Source organism: Pezoporus occidentalis, unplaced genomic scaffold (genome assembly GCF_034315485.1).
Source record: "Pezoporus occidentalis ecotype Australia unplaced genomic scaffold, CSIRO_AGI_Poc_V1 ctg89, whole genome shotgun sequence".
Taxonomy (NCBI): Eukaryota; Metazoa; Chordata; class Aves; order Psittaciformes; family Psittacidae; genus Pezoporus; species Pezoporus occidentalis.
In genome coordinates this window covers 3,215,514-3,231,513 of record NW_026916253.1, presented here as the reverse complement: position 1 = coordinate 3,231,513, position 16,000 = coordinate 3,215,514, and the positions used below count along the sequence as shown (strand labels likewise).

Below are 16,000 nucleotides of genomic sequence, written 5' to 3'. Positions count from 1 at the left end.
GAGAAAGAAAGTGTTGTGGACTTAGGTTTTTTTGTTGCTTAGTTTGAGTTTCATTAGTTCTGGCTAATTTTTAGTGAGGGAGACACTTGGTTATGATTCTTTTACTTGTTGAAGCTTGTTGCAAAAGACTGTGTGCTAAGAGAGTTTTTATCTGAATATTTATTGTCCAGATCTTTCTGAAATTTTGAGAGAGGCTAACAGAGCTCTTGCTTTTTTGAACAGATCATTCTAGGCACAGTAGGAGAGAAAAACCAAGAGAGTATAGTTCTGCTTTCAATTACATGTAAAATGAGATATAAAAAGGTATCATAGGTATACATTAGGGGTTTTGCAACCCAATTTCCACTAGTACTAGTATCTAAAGATCAAAAGGAAATTTTTTTTTAAGACCATTAGCTATGTACGATTTCTTTGTGTCACTAGAAAACCTGTCCAGTAGATTTTAAATGGTGCTTTGGCATTGGTCTAACTTTAAAATAGTGTTGCTGGTAGCGTTCATAATTCTTTATCTAATTTCTTTTGAATCCTCTATTGAAATCTAGTCTCATCATCTTCAAGGTTTATGTTGTAATTGTCAACTGGGTCAGTTTTACTATTTGCTATCTCTTTTTTTTTTTTTCTTCTTCATGCTTAGGTTTTAAGAAAAAAATACAGAATCCATATGTTCTATTATTTCCATTATGATAGCAGTGGAGCTTGGTGACCTCTGAGGATCAGGAAGCAAAAATTACATGGGAAGTTATGCTCAGAACCCCCCTGTAGTGATGCACTGAAATTCAATTCTATCTGATTCAGCAGGCAGCAGTGCCTCAAGTAAGTGGCAGGTGGGTTTTCCTCATTCCCTGTAATAACAGGAAACTTAAGAAGTAGCTTAAAGTATTTTAAAATACCACAACTAATATGAAGGAAAAGACAATTTTTTTTCAAATAGAATAGCCAGTTAAACATCATGTGCCCTCCATTCCCCCAATATTAACTTTGAGCTGTGTCCCAAAACCTCCAGCTAGTAATTAGATTCTCTTGCAGAAGTGGAAGCTTTGACTTGCAAATGCCACAAGTGGTATGTGATGCTTGGGGCATGTTCTCCTGTAACCTGCTGCTGATTTTAAAGGCAGAACTGACAGCAGTTCCTTCAGGTGACTATAGGCAGCTCAGGCAGCTGGGAGAAAGTGGGATAGATTGAATAAACTAATCTTCATTAGTAACAGAAAGAGAAGCAAGGGCTTATAGAGAAGGGACCAGGAGACAAATGAAATGGAATTCAATACTTACTTTATTAGCTTCATAAGGCTCCATTTTTACAAATAAGCTAATTAGAAATTGAGTATACACAATGGGAGAATAGGGAAGAGTGAAAGAGCTGAGACTTAACTTTGGTGTTCAGTTCATATAATCTAAATATAATGTTAGTATTCTGACTAATTTAAATACTTGATTGCACTTAGCTTGGTAAAATGGTTAGGACTCTGCTGTATTGGATGTAGTCTAACTGGGATACTCTGTCGGGCTCAAAAAAGTTCTGTGATGGTTTAGCTGGAAAAAAAGTACCAAAAACTAGTTTGTGTCTATATGAGTCTTATACTGTGGTTCAGTATTGCAGTTAAGAGTGCCTTTGGTGTTCTCTGCTGTGGCCATGTTTTGCTGCCATTGCTGGCTGCAGGAAGCTTCTGGGTGATGCCAACTAACTGCTGCAGCCCTGGTTTCAAGAGGAGGGTGTCCTTGCACCTCTGTGCATCCCTAGCTAGTGCCATGACCCTGTGGGTGATAAGCAGCTAATACAGAGACATCACCTGTGGTCTTCTTCTGTCCTGATCCAAAGGCAGACCCAAGATCAGGCTCACCTGAGTGGGCCTGGAGCTATTCTCCTTCTAACTTTGCCTGGTAGCCAGCATCTGTGGGACAAGAGCCAGCATGATACACATTGCAGTTCTTCCATGAAAAAAGCAACGTATACCCCATTAACCATTGAGCTGCTTAGGAGCAGACAGTAATTCATCCTTATACTGAGGTATTCTGGGGATATTGCAACTTCCACAGCCACTTTTCTGGGGATTAGTCAGATTTGCATACTTTCTAATTCCTTTCTTATTCCAAAAATAGATCTATATTTTGTATTACTGCACACTTAATTTGAACTTTTATTTTGCTTACATAGTAATGAAATCAGTTTACATAATAATTCTCTTGTTCCCTTGACAGTCCTTATTGCCTAGACATGCTGTTTTTTGTTACCTTACATGAACCCTTAATTGGAATCTGATGTTCTTGGCAGGAGTACAGTCACAAATGACAGTGTCATGCATCTGTGCTTACTGTCGGGGGAGTGTCTCCATTTTAAAATGTGAGCAGAACCTCCAAATAAAATCAGTCTTAGAAAACAATCTCAAATAGAGTTTATTGTTGCAATATACAGGAAAACAGGTCTTCGAAAAGTAGTTTTTTGAGAATATCACTGGGAATCACTTTTTAGATGCCTAGGAGTTAGTATTTTCTAGATTATTCTCTACACTTTTTTGAGGCAAATGACTGGCTTATGCTTTAGAGTTGAACAGCACCAAGTGCAACAGGGTCCTGCTCTGTGTCCCAGCCTTGAGGATATAACAGTAATAGAAACAGATATCCACACAGATGCTACACCAGCATTCACCTTTTTACTCTGTATTTCATCTGACTACAGAGCAGTATCATGGGTTTTGTTGAAAACAAGGCTTTCACTGTTTAGGTGCAATATGTGGGAAGGTTTCCTCCTTACAAAGAAGAAAATTCATTAATGGCAGAAGATTCATACTGATGGATGAAAGTGCAAGGTTTCCTCATCAGGCTTTTGCCGGGTTTGACTTGATAGAAAATGGCAGTGTCTTTGTTTCAGACCTGTAATCTTCTGTTTGGGGGTTGTGGTGCTTCAGTCATTAATAGAATCATGAAGTTTGCCCTAGTTTTCCTAAACAGTCAAAGTGGACTAAGAGCTGAGAACTGTCAGCTCATGGACCTGATGTCCATGGTAGCTACTGAGATGGTCATGAGTGCCCAGAGATCACATGTCACTTGGGGTACTGAAGCCGTTGTCTGATGTTCTTTTTAATCCAGTGCTGCTCTGCTGCTTGGTCACCTTCTGACTTTCCTGTTCTGCTTGTTCACTGTCCCAGCTCATTTTGTCTTGCAGCCTTGCAGTAAGTTGGACTGCGGTTGTCCTCCACTCAGGGTATGCATGGCCATATACATGCAATGCCCAGAGCCTGTCTCTCCATCCATTTCACACATCTCTTGGTGAACATCTTGCTAGCCTCTATTAAATGGGACTGTAGGTCTTCCTCACTGCAAGCCCACCCATGGGTGTCCTGCTTACCATTTTTGAAAAGCTGAGCAGTATTACCCTTTCACCGAAGGCTTGTTAGAGATGCTTTTGTGGAAGAGACATTGCTGCTTCCATTTACACAGTGACTTCAGTGCCTGCAAAATCCAAATACCTGGAGATAAAACCAGGAGCCAACAGAACCCAGAGTTGAGATAAAGTAGGGGGGAGTATCAGTTTGTAAATTGCTTGTGGAGAAGTTAAGAGTTTTACTTTGTGTGAGCAGTAGAATTCAGGTGACTCAGGGGCCCTCCCTGAATGCTGATGTCCCAGGGAGCCTGCACTGCTGTAGGAGGTTTCCAAACATGAATCCCCAGGTCTTGGTCCAGAGCTGTGAACTTCTGTTGACTTCTTTGGAGGCAGTACTAAAAGCACAATCAGACTGTAAGCTATCCAGACAAAATGCCTATTATTGCTTTAACAGCTGTACAGAAGTAAATAAAGTGGGCATTGGGGCTCAGTAGTCACACCTGGATGTTAAACATCATTTTATTCAAGAAAAAGCAAAAAAATGCAGATGCCATGCCAGGGCTGCCTTCAGAGGATGTTTGCCATTGTTTTCCTCACTGTGCATTCATCTTTCTAGCATCTGTCTTGGATTGAGTGCCTCAGAAAAGGCATTTAGAAGTAGAATTGAAGAGAAGTGTACTTAAAAGCCAAATATGGGTTGTTTGTTGTAAAGCAGCCGATAGATAGTTGGCAGGACACCAAAAGGTCCAGACACTAATCTAATTGTTTACAGCTCATGGAGAGATTAAGCCACAAGATTGGATGCCCTTATTTCCTTTACACATTACAATGAATGTGTGAGATGCCAAACCCCATGGGGCAGCAGCAGAAAGAAAAATGGCTCAATTTCAGTGCAGTTATTGTTTCAAGTTTAGAAATATATTGATTCTCTTTGGGTTTTGATAAGAATATAAATGCAAAGTGCCTTGCTTAATATCAGAGCATTCTTATTTCCTAGCCTTAGTAAAACAAAATTGTGCTTTATTTTAGTGTTTATATAATGCTCTGTGAAATTAAACGTATGAAATAAAATGCATTGAATACACAGTGAAAATGGTCAGGATACACTTGCAGGGTTGTGAGGGCACTGAGAACTGCAAATGCTCTGCTTCTCTGAAAAATGGGCAAAACTACCTGCTGATGTCCTGGCTGGTTAGCTCCAAAAATCTTGGTTACTCTAAAATGCTGTGCATTGGAACAGAATAAGCTCTGCAAAGGAAGAAGGAAAAGCAAAAGCAACCCCAGTATCACTAGGGTGATCAGTGAGAATAAAGCTAACACTGTTGAGTGTCTGTTGCAAGCAGGATTTCTGTGAAATAGGCTTTCCCTGAAGTGAATGTGGAGCTCAAAAGCAAACAGTACTGTGGGCCTGTATCTGCTTTGAAGAGGGAATGATCCAGTGAGATGAAAATGTGGCTATCTGCAGGGTATGCTTCTGCCTCCCTCCCCTCTGCCCCGTGCATTGCTATGGCAGGAACCTGGGTGCACAGCTGTGTCAGGACATACTGCCCCAGCACACAGGGTAGTGCTGGCAGTGCGCCTTGTCCTGGAGAAGGGGAGGTTTCATTCTCGTGATACCAGACATGCTGCAAGCGATGCTGAAAGCTTCAGCCGGCAAGGAAAATTACCGTGACTTTGGCCAGAAGCAAGATTTGGGAAAGCTACATGGAGACCAGATGAATAATGCCTTGGTCTTGCAGACTTGTTAACCTCTGACTTACTGGCTGAAGTGGAAAAGTTGTCGTGAGCAAAGCATGTGTGCATATTTGCAAGCTAGTGAGCCTGTGAGCTGTTTACTGGTCATCATGAGATTTTATTGATGAAGTTTTGCTACAGTTGCAAAGAATTTTCAAAAAGCTAATGGGATTGAGATATATTTATTCCGATGTTGCAATACTTGGCACATTCGGGGGAAGAAAATTAGTATCCTGAACTAGTCTTTGCAGTGTTCCTAATTCCTTGACTAAGCACGTCCCCATATATCATTTTACTTTACCAGCTTTTGGGAAGAAGAGCATGTTTTGCTAGCCAGGACTTGTTTTGACTTAGTTTTTAATAATATCAGTCAGCACCATGTTGCCTGAAAGTCTGAATATGACAAAAGTTTAGTTTTAAATGGGCTACTTTTATGAGGTCATGTGCAGACTCATTGCTCCTGAATCAAGATCATAAATGTGTAATTTTAATAACATTCAGTGAGAATAAGCATTTGCATATCCTTGGAGAAACTGTTCTCTGCTGCATAGTTCAGCTATTTCAGCCATGACGTGGAGGGGGCTGAATTTTAACATTTGCACGTTGCTTAGAGTATTGTACGTTGCAAGGGAAGGTATAGAAAGAAATAGTGCAAGTAATTACTTTTTTCCGTGGCGAAGTACTTCTCCCAAGGTAGAGAATAACCATACCAAGCATATCCAAAGCCAGGATTTCTGTGGTGCAGAAAAGAGTTTAGGTGTTGAACTGAAAGCTGGTCATTGCTCTGTGTGAATGCTGAGTGAGGGACTGATGAGAGGTAACGACATAGCACAGTTTCGGTCCTCTGTTTCCCTAATTATTTTTTGTATTTTGGGAGTCTGATGGAGCAGTCAGCATAGGAGGGCCTTGATAAAAGGTCAGCCACAGATTGCCCTTCTGTCTGTTGGAACCGCTGTTTGTTCCGCAGGGTGTGGAGCGCATTGACCTGCCAGGGCTCAGGAGCCTGCGCACCGCCCGCAGCCTTGAACAGGGCATGGTGCTGACCATCGAGCCAGGCATCTACTTCATAGACCACCTCTTGGACCAAGCCCTCCGTGATCCTGCACAGTCCTGTTTCATCAACAGCGATGTCCTGCAGCGTTTTAGAGGATTTGGTGGGGTGAGTAATTGTTAACCAAATGTTTTTCTGAAATTGGTTTTCTGTTTGTTCACCCTTATTATGTACTTGAGAAGAAATCTTTTGGAAGTTGTAATGTATTTTACATAGGGCTGTTCCTGAAGAAGCACCTTGGGCCATTTGACCCTGCAGACAAACTATGGGAGGGGTTGTTATTTTTAAATGCGTTTTTGTACTTGTGATATCCAATTAATAAAAAATATGGAATAGACCCATATTTTTCCATTGATCAAAATACCCTCTTGTCAGCACTAGACACTGATTTGCCAGGTGGGTTTTTTTGTCAAACGTGTGAAATATGTACATGTTATGAAATATGAGACTGAGATCTGAGGTCCAGAGTTAGCTTCCTTTACAGCAGTCCAGTTTGGTGCTCCCTCTGAGGGCAAGAAGACCCTGATGCTGTGTAAGTCAAGGAGGCAATACAGAAAAATAGCAATAATTGCTCTTACTGGGTTAATGCCAGAATCTTATGCATGTAAAGCCTACCCTGTTTTTCAAAGGAATGGTTGGTGGTCTTCATTGAGCACCCATGCTCCAGGTGTGTAGTGTTGCAGGCTTGGTTAGCAGCATGAAGGTTGGCTGCCCTGGGAGGTAGCTGTGATGTGGGTGATCATTCCCACACCGGCAGTTGCTGTGCAAGTAGAGGGGCCTTGTTTCTCCATGCTCTCCAGGGCACATGTCCCATTCAAAGTCACTGCCCTCGCAAAGAGTTTAGCAGTTGCAGTGGCTTCCAGTGGATTTTCATTTTAGTGGAGCAAGCATTTGAAGAGTACCGTATTGTTATCCGGGCTTCCATATTCATGCACAGAGAAGATAGAGCAGACAGCTGCAGTGCCCCGTCCTCCTCATGACTTTTCTGCCAAGTCTCAACAAAGCTAACAATCACTGGCAATGGCAGTGATTCTCTGGTATGAAAAATCATTCATTAGTAATTGTCTGCTGCTGCCATTGACTAATTTATAACTGTACACCAGCCATGAGAGGGTAATTACTGTAATGCTTTTGGTCTGAGCTGGCTTTGAATCACCAAGTCCGACAGAAAAGTTGTGTGTGCCATCACCAGTGGTGTAAGCCAGCCGGGCTCCTGGGCAGCCATCTGTGGAGGCTCCCTATCTGATGTGTGCACAGCCTTATCGAGAGACGTGGGACTTTACCCTCCCTGGTATGTAATTCACTGCTGAGGTTTGCGACATTATCTGTCTCTCTGTTGTTTCTTTATCAAGACTTGCCAGTCAGCCAGCAGAAAGACTGGTGCATGAAAGGCAGCTAACTGTGCATTTTCTGACTGAGCACGTCATATATGGCACCGCACACTTGAATCGTATTTTAAGGGAACACTGTGATGCACTTGTGTAGCTTGACACCGCAACAAGAACAGGTTATCTTTGCTTTCCTTGTAAACACTCTGTGGGAGTTTTTGAGCAGTTGAATTGGTTCCTGGTGATCTTTCTCTAGAAATGCTCAGCAAAGCCCGCATTTTTCCATGACTTGCCATGATTGCCCACTCCAGCTCTGGAGCTTCAGACATGCACGTGTTTGCGTGGAACAGGAGTGACAGCATAGGATCTCTACCTTGGTAATAACTTGCTGGATCAGGCACTTTTGTTCCAGAGATTTCAAGCAAATCTAACTTTCTTCCCTGTTTTTTTTTGCTTAACTTCCTGTAATGATGACTTCTAAGGAGAGCTAGCCAACAAACTTTGCTAAGAGGGGGAGCTGCCCAAAAACGATTGAGCAAAATTCTAAATCTCTGATCCCCCTGTGAACAATACATTTTATTTAGAGAGAAAAAAAATAATAATAAACACATACCCTGAGCCAGATGTTGTCACTTTTTTTTTGTGCAGGAAAAGAATGGAAATAAAATCTGAGACTGAAGTACATCTGAGTATTTCTGGATTCTACACAGAAGCTGAATTATAATGCAATCAAAATTATTTTTTCCATCTTAACAATTCTGACTTGATTCTGCATAAATAAAAGATGCAATTCATGCTGTGTAGCATGCTCAGTTATCTACATGCTGGTTCATTCTAGTTTATGCAGAATAAGTATTTTCTCAAAAGCCTGTCAGGAAACTTTCTATATGATCAAAAAAGATCATGTGAAGCTCAGTATTTTCACTGACAAATACGAATACTGCAGGGGTTACTCTTGGTGTCAGTTGTAGTTGAAGAGCTCACTACAGCCAGTCCAGTCTTCCTTGAAGTTTAAAAGAAAAATGTGTTCTGCAAAAGGAAATAAGTAGTCCATTTCCCTCAGCAGAGCTCAGCACTAATTAAAATGTTTTTAATTTGGTTTACTTTAATTCACTTCAAAAATGAACTTACATTAACCAGAGTAATACCCCTGTAATTCTTAGCAAGACTGTCCACACAGGGAATTTGTGGATTTTAATGAATTCACCTCAAATTCATGTCTTTTTGGAGCTTTGGATAATTTTCTTGACTATGACAAGTCTCTGCATTGAGAAGGTCTTTTGCTGTGCCAAAAAGGGCAAGACAGTGGCCATTTATTGTAAGTCATGCTGCCTGGTGTTAACCATAAAGAGATTGTAAAAACAGCAAGAGCAAGAAAAGACAAGGTTTTCCTTCACCTGTCCCATATTGCTGCTGGCATGCAAGGTGTGTGCTGGCAGTGCTGGCACAGCTCCTGTGCATGCTCAGAATGCGTCCATCAGCAGCTTGTCCTTCCATTATCCCTGTGACACAGACATCTGTAACTGCTGCTGAGGGACCTTGTGATTCGGGCTTGTAGCGCACAAGAGCCAAATACAGATCCCTTCGGAGGGAAGGAAAACATTTTGTTAGGGGATCTGCTTCTGAGAGCACGGGCGGCCCTGTCTGAAGCCCTAAGGTCTTTGCTTGACAGCCATTGAGTTCTGTCCCGCACAAGCTTCCTTGGCCAGTTTTGGGAAGCCACAGTCACATGTACTGCAGATCTCTATCTGTAAAACTAAGGTCCAGTTTACTGAGGTCAGAAATTCTGTGGGGCAAGGGCTGCCATCAGATGCTGGCGCAGTGCCTGTCCCAGGGTATCTCTGCTCTGCCTGGACTTCGCCCGCGCTGCTTTCATAAATAAACATAGATGTGCAAATAGAGGTATGTGTGGACAGTTGCACATACAACTCAGAAAAGCAGACGATTCCTCAGGGAAGGGGAAAGACTGACTCCAAATGTTGTCCTTTACGGTTTGACATTTCCATTCTTCATAAGCTGATTACTGATTCATGGGATATTTTCTCAAAGACCCAGTAAAACCATTCAATCTCTTTTTGGCCTTAAATATTCAGTCTCTGTTCAGGCTTTATTTTTCCCTAGGATTTGTTAGAACTGGCACTAAACTTAATATGTGAAAACTCTATGTAACTTAGAGAAAATGCTGAAAGACAGCTAAATGTTAAAATACATTACTTTTATTTGCAGATTTTTCTCATTTAAAAGTTAAATAGATTTGCAAAGCACAGGACCTTGAAGATCTGCTAATATTATGATATTTTTCAAAACAATAGTATTTCACGTACTCAGGAACAAATGTTAAACCAAATAAAAAGCAGGGTATTTAATTACTGCTACCTTTGGTTCACAGAGGCTTGCAGCTGTGTCTGTCCTGATTTTGATTTTTCAGAAGTCTGAGCTCTGCTTCTGGGTTTGTTGTGAATGTGTGTTGTGGAATTAAATAGTTTACTACACAATAAACATTATGCTCATCTTTTTCAATATTTCATATTATGCAGCAGTAATAATGCTACACAGCATTTTTGGAGAAATTTTCATAGAAAAGTCGTTTCATTATAAAATATGTATCTTTCTTTAAAGTCCTTGTAAGAGCAGCGATAGTTGCAGGCAACCCAAAACCAGCGACTAGTTGCTTATAAACCTTCTTTAACCCTTTTCTCTTAAGTTTTCTAGTTAACATAATAAGGTTAAAGTAAGAGCAGTTGTTTCTAACCTGTATTTAGCTTGTAGGTTATCGCTTCTTTTTGAGCGTGGATGAAGGGATTGTGTGCCTGAAGCTGCTTTTTCCAGACATATCAGTTGATCTAATAAAATGCATGGCCTCACCCTAGTAATCTTGGTCCTCTTTTATAAAATGTTTATATGTGGACCTTTAAAATAAAATGTGCATGACATGCGGTCTTGCTTGCGAATAAGAAGAGGAAGACTAGCAGCATGGGATGAGATAGAGTCACTGTAGCACAGAGCCTATTAGCCTCTATAGAAAATATCTTGGTGTTGCTGCTTTGCGTAACATGGTAGCAGTACCTTCTCCAACCCTGCAAGGTACCTGCCTGTCCCTGTGTGTGACATAAAGGCAGCTCTGTGGCTAACTGTCCCCCTGAAATACAGAAGTCAAGCTCTGTTTATGCAAAGTTTGCTCTATTAAAAATTATTGGTGAGTTAGTGGCTGAGTCGAAATAAGCCCTCTTGGTTCCATGCATCTGCCTCTTTAGGATACCAGCTTTAAAAACAAACATGTGGATCCTTTGGATGAAAAAAGCATGTGTACTAATTTACTTCGTGGGGTAGCATGTGTGGCCCATGTCCTGTCATCATTTCCCAGGCAATTCTCCTGGTCTGAGATCTTGCAGCAATAGTATTTCTGCTTTCCACAGTCATAATCAAACAAATGCTCAATAGATTCACAAAAAAGGAGACATGCCACCAGTGGTCTTTTTTAATCACATCTGGGATCTGTCATCTGCAAATCTGGACTGTTTAATTGGCCAAAATTGTTTCTTGATTCTCAAAAACCTTTTATATATAAATCATCATCCAGAAGAAATGAATGAGTGCTACAACCCCCTTCTCTTGGAAGATAACACAGGAGGCTCTGGGGAGCATGACTGTATCAGTAAGTCAGGACAAAGTGCGAGGCTATGTATATAGCTGACAGCAGCCCTGGTGTTTTAACTCCTGTGCTGTGCTAGGCTATGGCCACACAGCGCTGCTTTAGGATAGAATTGGGTCCATTGTGTTGAGCCACATGATGGTTTGTGCCTGGCATTAGGCAGTTGTGCAGTCAGGTCTATCTAGACAGATCGTGCCATTACCCTTGATAAGAAAAGGTATTTTAGAGACAGTCCTGTCAGTCCTGGCCACTTCACCTTTGCAGGAGTGCTTTTTGAAGGATGCCATTTCACACCAAAAATGCAAAGCCTCGCTTGGGGTATTTGCAGAGCACCCTGAAAGCTGCGGGTTCAGCAACCCTCCCACCTCGGTTTTCTGTTCGTTTAAGCTGTGTCTGATTCCAAACTGCTCTGTAGCCCTGAAACAAGCAGCACTATTGAATAAAGAGCCTGCAAACAGGGACAGCTCTGAGAGCAAGTTTCATAACCACTGTCCCCTACTGGGAAAAGCAGTCCCAAGCCAGTGAGCCTTGCCAGGCAGATCCAGCATCTTTTGTCCATTTGGACAGAAGACAAGACCAAATGCTGGGCTCTCCTGTAGGGAAGGTTTTGCAGGTCCTCTGAAGCTGCTTCTTGCTGCTGCTGAGTTTAAGCTCAGGGTTAAATATGGAGGGTGTGAAGGAAAAGAGCAAATGCAAAAATTTCCTTCCCCTTGAGAACCTGTGTTCCTCTTGCATTTGTTTTGATTTTAGGTGCAGGAAAAATACCACTGAGAGTGGTAAGTCTGTCTTCTCCATAATAGCAAGCACCCATTTCAAGTGAGATTCATCCAAGCAGAGAAATAGTTAGATCATGGAGAAGGAGCTGGAGCTTTCCTAGGAATGATGATGAGTGAGGCCCCAAGGGAGCAGTGGGGCTATGTCCCAGCTATGTCCCACAGACCATTTGGAGTTGCTGATGGTGAGCAGGCTGATGCAACAGTGCTGGCTCTCCCACTTTTCACAACAATTCACCATCTGTACATTGATTTGGAGAAGACTGCATGGAGAAAAGGGACCTATAAGGATGCCAGAGAGGGACTCTTCATTATGGACTGTAGCAATAGGACAAGGGGAAATGGGTTTAAACTGAAGCAGGGGAAGTTTAGATTAGATATAAGGAAGAAGTTCTTTACTGTGAGGGTGGTGAGGCACTGGAACAGGGTGCCTAAGGAAGTGATAAATGCTCCATCCCTGGCAGTGTTCAAGGCCAGGTTGGACAGAGCCTTGGGCAACATAGTCTAGGGTGAAGCATCCCTGCCCATGGCAGGGGGGTTGGAACTATATGATTTTAAGGTCCTTTCCAACCCAAACCATTTTATAATTCTATGACTATGATTATAAAACCTAGTAAAAGTATTTCTCCTAAACAGTGGGTTGCTGTGTGTGGCACTCCAGACTGATGGGTTTCCCCATCATCTCCCGTTTGATAATTCTCAGTTCCCTGCCTTAGATGGCGCAAGCACCCCTGCACTTTCCTCATTAGGGTGTCTGGCTTCTCACCTCCACCAGGATCTCCCTTCCTGGACTCTCCAGCCAGCCCCATGGCTCTTTATCCTTTATTTGTCAATCTTGTCTCACCTCACTGTATCTTCATTCCTCTGGCTTCTTTCATCATTCTATCTCCATTTTTTCACCACCTTTTCCTTACTGATTTTCTCTTGTGATTTGAATAGCATGCAGCAGTGACAAAGACCTCATCCCACTTGTTTTTCCTCCTCCCCTTTAGTCTGGCTTTCATCTGCTGTGCTTTCAAGTCTTTTCAAAGAGTGCTGAGGTATCGGTGAAGGCATGAAACACTGAACTAGAAAACACCAACATTTTTTTAATTCTTTTGCTAATCTTACCTGGCAAGCAGATAAACTGTGCAATTCTATTTTCATAGAACTGTGCAATTCTCTAGCAAATACACTAAAGAGGTAGAGCTCAAGCAGGTGAAGGTTTGTGAAGCCAGTTCTTCGGAAGAGGCTCTCTCCTTAGGCAGTCAGCTCTAGGTCTGGCTGGCCTTCCCTCTGCTTTCAGACTTACATTTGCACTAACATTATTACTTTCCACATCAACACAGTGCCCAGCTCCGTTTACACTGGTATGCTTCCCAACATAATGCTTTGGCTTTTACCATGATACCAGATCTGTCCCCTGGATTCTGGTACTTTTGCAGGGCTCGCCTCGTACCATCTGGTTCTTGGCAGGCTGTGCCTAGGCTCAAGACCTGGCAGGCCAGATGCTGGGGCTGTTGTGAGGCAGAGAGCATAGTTCACTTTTAGATGCGATGTGACCATCTTGCTGAATCCTTAGGTTATTTTTTCCTAAGTTGGCCAAATATTAAGCAATGACTCAAAAAACGCACCCTGGTAAAATCTGTTCAAGTGCATAAAATCATACAATGTGTTGCTGATTTCCTCTTCTGCAGCAAGGCACCAGCCTTTCAGGCACACGAAGTGTAAAGAGCCTTGCAGCTTTCAAATTTACAGCTGTCCAAATCAAATGTGCAAACTCAGTGGAGTTTGTTTATTTAATTCTGCTTTATAATACCCTTAACTTGATACCAAGTAAAAGAAACAATCTGGCAAAGACATCATTAAACAGATTAATAAGGACTGGATGACTCATTTTGTTTGAACAAATGGATTATTTTGCAATCAGAAGTACAAATGTTAACCAGCTTTATTTTTAGTTGAAAATGTCAAGAGGTCAGAAACAATTAAAGCAACTGTAAGGTGGGAGTACCCAGAGTTTGTGTTCTCTTGGATTTACACCTTGCTAAAATTGCTTTTATTGCAGCTTAGTGACTTACTAACATTTTTCTGATAAGATAATGGGAAATGACTGTGTAGGCATATTTACTGGTAAGAAGAGATTAGAGTCAAACAGAAATGGAGCATACTTTTCATTTTAACAGAACAAGAGCTGGAAAGCTGAGAGGATCTGCTTTTTCCTTGCATGAGTTCAAATGTAGTGATTGTATTTTAAAAGGAATGTCTGACATGCTTAGGACTTTCATGTCAGCTCAGAATTCACTGTTTCGAATATCAGCTGCAAGATATTTCATGTTGCAGTTCCTTCTTTGAAAGTTTATTGTGTTTAGAGACAAGAGAATGTGATGTTAAAGTGCAAAGAACACATACTGCAGCTCAGCAGCAGGACTGCTTCGAGAACAGGCACTTTGGCATCAGGAGGTGCTGCTGTTGAGCCTGTCCCTTGCAAGCCATGCACTAGCAAGGTTGGAGGCAAGTTTAGGGGAGAATGTTCCTTTTGCTGCTCCCAGTGTCAGGGGGTTGGAATTACTGGCCCTATGTAATTAGGCACCATGAGCTCACTGGTGCAGCATCTCACTCAGCCTGTTCCTGGTGCACCCAACATAGCAGAGGCACCACCTGAGTCACCTGCAGGGCTGTCATCTCTGGTGCGGGTGCTCTGCTGGGGGTCACCGTGGAGCTTGTGTGATTCCAGGAGGATGGCAGGAGCCAATGGCCCAAGGGGGATTGGATGCTCTGTGCCAGAGGTGCTGGTGGTGATGGACAATTCCAGTATTGCTCTGCCTGCTGTTGCATCCACCGGCTGAAACTTGCCTTGTGCTCTCACTGGTGCCTGATCTGCTTCTTTTCCCCAGCTGGAACACCTTGGTAACTGTGTGTTCTCTGTAACAGGTCCGGATCGAGGATGACATTGCAGTGACAGCCAGTGGAATGGAGCTGCTAACCTGTGTCCCACGTACTATTGAAGAAATAGAGGCTTTCATGGCAGAAGGCCAAAGTAGTGCCAAGTCATTTGAGTGCCTCTCCAACCAAAAGCAGTAAACTTGAGGATGATAGTTACTGTCTAAGCTAATCACTCATCATTCTGATTTAATGCTGCAGCATATACAGTAAAACACACCAAATTCTTAATAGCAAGAGAGGTAGGCAGGCTATTAGCTGGAATGATCCATTCATTAAAAATGAAGGTAGAAGGCTTCAGCACTTGATATCCAAGTAACTCAAATACTGCTGCTTCCCATCAGCAGTTTACATTGCCAAGTACCACCTGAATAACCCTACTGCATTAACAGTGGGACTTATATTTCTGTCAGATCCCATCTCAGCCATATCTTGCGATTAAATCTGAATTTCGGTGATTTGGACTCTAATTATCTGAATGCTGTCAGCAGTTGTAACAATCTAAGTCCTTTTTTGAACTTCATCCCAGGTACTGTGAAAATCATAGAAGAAAAAACAGCTGTTCTCAGTGAACATGACACATTTTTCTTACAGATCTTGTTTCAGTGTCAATGGAGTACACAGAATCAAATTTTTATTAAAATTACCCTTGGCATCATCTATGCTCACAACTTCGTGATCATTATGCTCTTCTGCTCCAGTTCCTGCTTCTTTATCTGACCTTTCTACCAATTTGTGCTCTGGAAACTTTGACCCGTCATTAGCTAGATCTGTCTGCTCTGGGTAGTGGGCATACTGATCCTTAACACACAGCCCAATGCTTATTAGATTTGTCCATCTGTTTGTTCCTTAAAAATGTTGATTGCTGTAGTATTGAAAACAAGCCTTAGAAATAACAAGAAGGGAGAATCTTTGCTGCAGGGCTCATGGTCACTCATCAGCATATGCTGTGCAGAATGGTATTTTTAACTATCCAGTGTTAGCCGCTCACAATGAAATCACGTCAGCTTTATTTGGATACACCACAAATATAGTAATAAAGATCATAACTTAAATTTCCATTCATGCAAGGTTTAAATTACCCAAAGGGACCTTTCTTTACTGTAGGTGTTCATCAGCCTGCAGGAGAATAAATACATTTCTTGCATCATAAAATAGCACTAGTTGCTGTAACTACATAAAAATAATCTTGGTCACTTTATGAACACATCAGACTAC

The 16,000-nt window shown here is 41.9% G+C and overlaps 1 protein-coding gene across 2 annotated transcripts in view; it reads left to right on the top strand.

Moving 5' to 3' along the window:
* The window catches only part of PEPD (peptidase D), a 141,030-nt gene extending 125,590 nt beyond the window's left edge, over positions 1-15,440 (top strand). For both annotated transcript variants that reach the window (XM_062604884.1, XM_062604885.1), the window contains 2 exons: positions 6,024-6,215; positions 14,774-15,440. In XM_062604884.1, coding sequence (XP_062460868.1) covers positions 6,024-6,215; positions 14,774-14,923 — 342 coding nt within the window. In that variant the 3' untranslated portion in view covers positions 14,924-15,440. The remainder of the gene's footprint in view (positions 1-6,023; positions 6,216-14,773) is intronic.
* Positions 15,441-16,000: the final 560 nt, after the last annotated feature.